We start from the raw sequence: 8,176 nt of genomic DNA on the forward strand, positions 1-8,176 counted from the left end.
TCACTTAATATTTATATATTCAAAATATTATATAAATATTAAAAATCAGCTATTAAATTAGTTATTATATATTTATATACACATATTGTTTAATTTATTTTTAATATATATTTTATATTAATAATTAATTCAATAACTAATTTTTTGTATATATATATATATATATATATATGAGTTCATAGACATTTTTAATCAATAATACACTATTAAAATTAGAATTTAATTTTAATGTATTACTATATAAAATATTTTATATAATTATCTAATAACATTAATTTTTTAGATAATAATTTATATCGTTAATATAAAAAATAATTATTTTTGCATATATGTTACTACATAATTAAATACCGTATAACTATGTATCAAAATTTAATTTTTAAAATTATTTAATAAATATAAAAATGATCATTGAATTAATTATTATATATGTTTTTTTTAGAATAATCAGTTTCACACGATTGTGTATTATTTTTATTTTTATTTTTCATTAGACTACTCCTTGTACTGAAGCATTATTAATTTATGTATTATAATAATTTTTTTCCCTGAAAATCATCCCCAATTTTCTTTCCATGAAAGTTCTGGTCGTGGGGCGCTCCATCACTTGCCCCTTATATAAGACTTGGAATTTCACTCCAACACCAATTCAATCCACACCCAAAATCTCTCTGCAAGCAATTCACACCCATCTTCTTTCATTTTCATCTTCTACATCATCATCATCCATCATCATCTTCTTCTTCTTCTTCTTCTTCTTCTTCTTCTTCTTCCATGGCTACTTGCGTAGATTCCTCAACCTCCTCCCCTTTTTCTCGGAAGCCAAACGGGTCCCAAACCGATGATCGTTCCTATAACTACCTCAAATTCTGCCGACCCACTTTCTCCGATCGTGTTTCCATTCCCAAGAACAAACCCCTGCATACACGCACGGTTATTGAAGAGTCTGACCCTAAGGTTGATGTTGACGATCGTGTTCATGTTCATGTTCATGATGAAGATGAAGATGCTGATGATGATGATGATGATCTATGGCGGAAGATGAAGGAAGAAGCGAAATCCGATGTGGAACAAGAACCTATTTTATCCAACTACTATTTCAGTTCAATATTGTGCCACAAGTCTTTAGAAAGCGCGTTATCCAATCATCTTTCCAACAAATTATCCAGCTTGAATCTCAACAGCACCACTCTCGTTAATCTCTTCATGGGGATCTTGGAATCCGACGAAGAAATCATGGCTTCCACGAAGGAAGATCTAAGAGCGGTTAAACAAAGAGACCCTGCTTGCATAAGCTACGTGCATTGCTTATTAAATTTCAAAGGCTTCTTGGCTTGCCAGGCTCATAGGATCGCTCACAAGCTATGGCTCCAAGGAAGAAAAATTCTAGCCCTCTTGATTCAGAACCGCGTATCCGAGGTTTTCGCGGTCGATATTCACCCTGGCGCGAACATCGGCCGCGGAATCCTTCTGGATCACGCGACTGGCCTCGTGGTAGGCGAGACCGCCGTTATTGGGAACAATGTGTCCATTTTGCACAACGTCACGTTAGGTGGGACCGGAAAAGCTTCCGGCGACCGGCATCCGAAGATCGGTGACGGGGTTTTGATAGGTGCAGGGACTTGTATCTTAGGGAATATTAAGATTGGTGATGGTGCTAAGATTGGTGCTGGTTCAGTGGTGTTGAAGGATGTTCCTCCAAGAACAACTGCAGTTGGGAACCCTGCTAGATTGATTGGAGGAAAAGATAATCCCATTAGGCTTGATAAGATTCCTAGCTTCACTATGGACCATACTTCATATATTTCTGAGTGGTCTGATTATGTTATTTAGATTATGATTATGATTATGATGAAGATCATAATAATAATAATAATAATAACCATCCTAGTTTTAGATTTTAGGGTCCTTTTGATTTGGTTTGGGGGGTTTCCTATTCCTGCCTTTTGGGTATTTTGTTATACAAGAGAGAATCTAAGTTCTCCTGTTAACAAATAACAACATATATATTATTGTTGAAGATTGTGCAGAAAAAGAATAGCTGCTATGCTGCAACTTGTGTGTAGCAGTTTTATTTTATATGTATGATGATGATGTAGTACTAGTACTGGTTTTCTGTTGTTGTAAGGTGCAATTAGGAACACCCTTTTATGTAGTATATATGAATATGAATATGAATATGAATGACTCTGGCTTCCCTTCCCTTGACTTGCTTGCATTTTTGTGCTCTTAAATTTTTCATTTTTCATGCTTAATCATTGTTGAAGATGCAAGTGAGTGTAGTAATTTTGCAAATACTAGGTTGGTCAAATAGTAGAAAAGTGAATAATATTCTGCAATAGTTGCAATGATGTTTGGATTTCTGATACAGGCAATATTGCCCATGAAAGAGATATATTGAGAATTGAGATGTTGCTTTCACTCTTGGCAATTGTTAATGTGTTTCAGAAAAAAGTAAATTGTTCTAAATTCTAAACTTTAAATTTAAATTATTAATATAAAATATAATAAATTAAGAATTAAAATTTATTTAATTAATAAAAAAATTATTAAGAATGATTTAAATATTAGCTTAATTCTTCTCTCAGCATGGGACAAGGGATTTGGGATTTTACTTTGTTAATTCTTTGGTTCAGCAAGTGGTAAAAGTTGAGTTGTGTTATTATTTTTGTTTCTGTTGGGTGGTTACTGTTTTTAAGAGGAGACAACAAAATTCTAAAGAAGCTACATCACTCATTACTACACAATAATGAAGTCCACTTGCTTGACATTTTTTATGTTATACCAAAAGCCAATAAAATCAATATTGAAATGGAGAATGAGAGGACAATTATTTTATTTATTTTCAAAAAGAAATTTAGGTTGATTTGAGTTCTGAGTGTTAATAGGAATCTTTATCTGTTTACCAACTAGTGGAACCCTATGGATGCATCATATATAGTGGTTAGATGAAATTAAATTTCTATTGAGGTTTGATAATTTTTAAAACTCACAAAATTCAAGTGGAAAATAAGCAATATAAAATTAAATGAAGTACTGAACTACTATTTATCTTTGCAATGTTTTTTCTCTCTCTTTTTTTTTTTTTTTGCTGTAATGCTTATCCAAGACAGGTTTAGTACATGAATCAACTGCGTGACCACCTATGTCAGAGTCACTCTAATTGCAACATTTTAATTGATCAATAGTTGTGCTTTAAGCACTTTCATAGGGTAATTTTGGCTTTTCCTTTCATCAGTGGTTAATTGAATTTAATAAATGGATTTGATTTGATGACCTTGTGATAAACAACAGCATGAACAAATAATTGACCCAAGTCATAATTTTTTTTTTTAAAAGCACTAGTTCCATTTGACAACCATTTTGGAAGGACAGGGAACAGGGATAGTGTACATAGAACATTTTCCTCTGGCCAATTAATTACGTTTCCGAATATGAAAGAATCTGAGAAACAAGTAAGGAAGAGTGATTGGCTATAAGTGTAATTTGAAGTCAAAAATATTACAAATGTGGTGGTGTACAAAATTGTTCATACTATATTATTATTAGTCAATCAGTGACACCAATCTACACGTTGGATGAGTTTAACTTAGTAAAGAGAATCACGTGTTTTAGGGCTTATTGAAATGGTCAGAAGAAGCAAAATCTCATGCCATGGAACTGCTATCAACAGTTCAAAATCTCATGAATTTGAACCGAGTAATGATATTTGAATAATTTTTAGCTTTAGGTACTATGTGAATTTCTATAAATTACTAATTTTTTAATTTTAAAAATTTTTCATTAGATCTTTAATTTAAAAAAAAAGTTTATAATTAAATTTTTATTAGTTGTTATTTTCCCAAAAAAAATACAAATTTTAAAATATTTACTTTTAGAATATTCTATAATTCATCCTACATCAAACATAAAAATAAATATTTAAAAAAAATTATATTTTAACAAAATAATTAGAAAGAATTTAATTAAATTTTTTTTATCTAATATAGAGACTCAAATCACAAACTTTTAAATTATAAAAATTTAATTAAAAAACACTTACTAAATAAACCTAATTTTTATCTAGATTTGCTCCTAAGTGTTATTACCTTATATTAACACATATGTTCCCTTTGGTCATTGATTTGCTTTCCTTTTTGGCTTGTTATCCTGTTTATCTAATCCACGCATGTCTATTGTTTCCTTCTGGTATGGATGTGGATGTTATGCTTTCTAGCTACGTATCATTGTAGGAAGGATAAGATATAAGATATTTTGTTGGGAGAATAACCAATTTAAACTCCAAAAAAGGGTTAAAAACAGTGACAAATTAATTTTTAAAAGATATTTTTATTAATTTTTAATGATGAGTTTTATTATTGTTAATAAGTTAGTCCTAATATAATACATTTTAGAGATTAAGTTTTAACAGGCTAACAATTTATTAGGAACAATTTGTTGGTATATATTGATATTTTAAACTAGATTGGGATTGAAAAATATCAAGAGGCCAAACACAGTTAACACTTAGATTATTTAGTTACTTAGTTAATGATTCTAATGGACACATATCCCTTTGAAATGTTTTTGGTGCAAAAATATTTAGTTTTTTAATTTCCACAATTAGTATTTTGAATAACTCCTAGAGAGAACAAAAATCTGTTAAAAAAATTTAAATATTATCAGCACTTTGATCTTGATCTTTTAATGACCTTATAGGCAACTACTCCATCTAATGGAATGAGTTTTATTGAACTATTGATTCACAAGGAAAAAGTTTCAAAACTTGTTACCTCACATAGAGAGGATGTTAATGGAAAAAAATATTAGGATAGAGCTCTAATTTTATTTGGCAGTATAATTTTTTTTTTTTTAACTTTTACTCTATTTTATCGACAGGTTTAAAATTTTTTAAATTGAAATTGTATTCGCACTCTAAATTTTTTACTCGATTTACTTATAAAAAAACAAATTTATTATCCGTCAAACACAATATTTAATCCTTCTACATTTTATACATATTAATAATATAAAATTGCAAAATTAAATATATACAAAATTATATATATTTGAATATGCACATTATATATAAAGTGTAAATTGGTCAGATAAAGTTGATGACATATCTGAATTCAGGTTTTTTTATGATAAATTAAAAAAAAAATTATTATTTTTCAAATAAAATTGAACGGACTTTAAATTTCGGAATGCATTTTTTTGTTTAGGATGAGTTCGCTGCATGTTTGGCGAACTTTTTTTTACTGAGAACGAAATTCAAATTCTTAAACCATTATTATCGTCTCCAAAAGTACATAGGAGTACACAAAAGTACAGCAACAAATATTCGAAATGAAGTTCACAAAAAATGCAACGAACTTTATAGTTTATATAAAGTTTGCCCGGAGTTGTGATGAACTCTTTTAATTTTATAGATGCGGCGAACTTACTTAAAATTATATAAAAAAAACGTATCTTAATATATAAAGTTAAAATAATTTCTTTTTAAAAATAATATTTTTTTAATTTATTTCAAAAAAAAATCCTCTTAATTCAACTCTATAGGTAAACCTGCTCTATTTAACACTGCCTGCTATAAATCTTCGGATTCAACAAATCGGAAGGATTTCAAATAACACCATGTTAGGATTTTATTTGAGAGTAAAGTATGGTTTTTGTCCCCAACGTTTGGGGTAAGTTTTAAAGTTGTCCCTAATGTTTCAATTGTTCTATTTAAGTCCATAACGTTTCAAAATTGACTCAATGTTGTCCTGCCGTTAGGGATCTGTTAACAGAATTGACGGCGGGACAAAATTGAGACGATTTTGAAACGTTAAAGACTTAAATAGGACGAAAACGTTAGTGACAAAAACGATACACAAAAAAAAAATTAATTTAATTTTACCTTTCAATAATATTAATTTTTTACTGTACATAGTATTTAATTATTTTTTAATTACATCTAAATAAATTATACTTAATCACATTACTTTTATTTTAAATAAATTTATTTTTTTTATAATTTTAAAGAATTTTGATACATTAGAGACAAAAGGTATAATTTATATTTTATTGTATATATATTATTTTTTTCTGCAATTTTATATACTAGTCATTCTACAAACATTTCATGATAACTAAAAATCTTTAAGAGTAAAATTATAAAACAAATTAATTTATTTAAAATGAAAGTAATATGATCAAGTGTAATTTACTTAGATGTGATTAAAAAATAATTGAATACTATGTATAGTAAAAAATGATATTATTAAAGGATAAAATTAAAATTTATTTCTATGTATCATTTTTGTCCCCAACATTTTCGTCCTATTTAAGTCCCTAACGTTTCAAAATCGTCTCAATTTTGTCCCGTCAATTCTGTTAACAGATCCCTAACGATAGGACAACATTGAATCAGTTTTAAAACGTTAGGGACTTAAATAGGACGATTTAAACATTAAGAATAACTTTGGTACTTATCCCAAATATTAGGAATAATCTTTTATTTGAAGATTATTGTTTTGGTGTTGCATTTTGATGTATGTCTCATTATAATGTTCTTATTCCTTGATGGCAATGTAATAAGAATGTCGGAAGATTTTAGGATATGTTGAGCTAGTTGATGGTTATATACTTATTTTTATTTAATGATTTCGAATTATACTTACCAAATTGGGCGGGGTTGGGAGTTAATCAATTATAATAGAAAAAGTCATTTTATATATTTAAATATTTTTATCAATTAGATTTAATTAAATTTGGTCTAAATTCAACTAAAATTATTCGTATATGTGCGTGTGAATCCCACTTTTTTTTCTTCAAGTATCAAAACATGACACAAAAATTTCTTAATTTTAATACCAAAATTTTTTAAAATTTTAAATTTGATGCTGCAATTTTTTTTTCTTAGCTCCTCTTCTTTTTTTTTGGTACAAAATTTCTGTATTTTTATTATAAAGGTTACGTATTTTTTTTAATTTTTTTTGTATTTATTATCAAAAAGGATAAATAAAAAAATAAAAAGTTATATAATTTTTTTATTTGATTTTTTTTTCTATTTTTTTCTTTTTTATCGAAGGTGAAACAAGAAGCATTATAAGTGTAAAACAAGAACTATGAAAACAAAAAGGAGAAGGAGGAGGAATTATTTAAAAAATAAATAAATAAAAAAATAACACCAAAATTTTTTAATCGCAATACAATATTTTTTAACAAGAATTTATTTGACATTTTTTTCTTATTTTTCTTCTGTCTTTTTTTGTTGTTCTTACTTCTATTTTGTTATGTATTTTTTTTTTGTTTTTTCTTTTGTGCTTTTTTTTTTAAAGAAAGAAAAAAAAACCGGAATAAAAAAGAAAAGAAAGTAAGAAGAAAAAAAAGATGTGGAAGAGAGGACATGTACATTACATAAAATTAAGTTATTTATGTTTTCGTTTCAACTGAAATAAAAGTGCCAAAAGAAATTGAACTAATGACTAAAAGTACGAGCTAAAAGATAATTTCTACTTACCTTTGTGAGCTTTTCTCAAAAGAAAATAGAAAAAGGACAAAATATATTTTGCCACTAAATTTGCTAAAACTTTTAAAAAATATTCTTAAATTTTATTTTATTTTAATTTTATTCGATAAATTTTTTATTTATATCAAATATATTTTTGACAACTAAGAGTGTATTTGATTTATATTTTTATTTTTAATTTTTATTTTTAATATTTTCTATTTTTTAGATTTTGTGAAAAAAAAAAAGAGGTAAAAACAGAAAACAAGATTTTATTCTTTTTAACTTAAAATAAAAACAGAAAAAAAAATATACGCACCCTAATTTAAAAAACTTAAAGAACAATTCAATAATAATTTTACAAAAACAAAATTCATCATATAAAGCCACTTGGTTGAAAAGTGTGCATGTGAGCATGTGCAATAATTGCATGCAATACGTTTCGGCTATGGTATGCTGGCAAAACTAGTTGCATTGAATTCTCAACATCACTGTTGAAACTTGAAACCCAAAAGAATAAAAAAATAAAAATAATAATAAAAAAGTAAAAACTCTCCATTTAGATATCTCTTCTGTTTGACGCTTTAGCTACGAAGCAGGGTCTTATCTTAATTCTCGAGCGAAATAAAGATCTCTTGAAGAGGTAGAGAAAAATCACACGCTAGATTGTTGGGACGAACACACCATTTTTATGCCACTGAA

The 8,176-nt window shown here is 27.5% G+C and overlaps 1 protein-coding gene across 1 annotated transcript; it reads left to right on the top strand.

Moving 5' to 3' along the window:
• Positions 1 to 556: 556 nt before the first annotated feature.
• Positions 557 to 2,201, top strand: LOC107617967 (serine acetyltransferase 1, chloroplastic). The gene has a single exon (XM_088500971.1). The coding sequence runs from the start codon at positions 775 to 777 to the stop codon at positions 1,831 to 1,833; it is 1,059 nt and encodes a 352-aa protein (XP_088357097.1). The 5' UTR covers positions 557 to 774; the 3' UTR covers positions 1,834 to 2,201.
• The last annotated feature ends 5,975 nt before the right edge of the window (positions 2,202 to 8,176 follow it).

Source organism: Arachis ipaensis, chromosome B1 (genome assembly GCF_059453495.1).
Source record: "Arachis ipaensis isolate K30076 ecotype BB chromosome B1, ASM5945349v1, whole genome shotgun sequence".
Classification (NCBI taxonomy): Eukaryota; Viridiplantae; Streptophyta; class Magnoliopsida; order Fabales; family Fabaceae; genus Arachis; species Arachis ipaensis.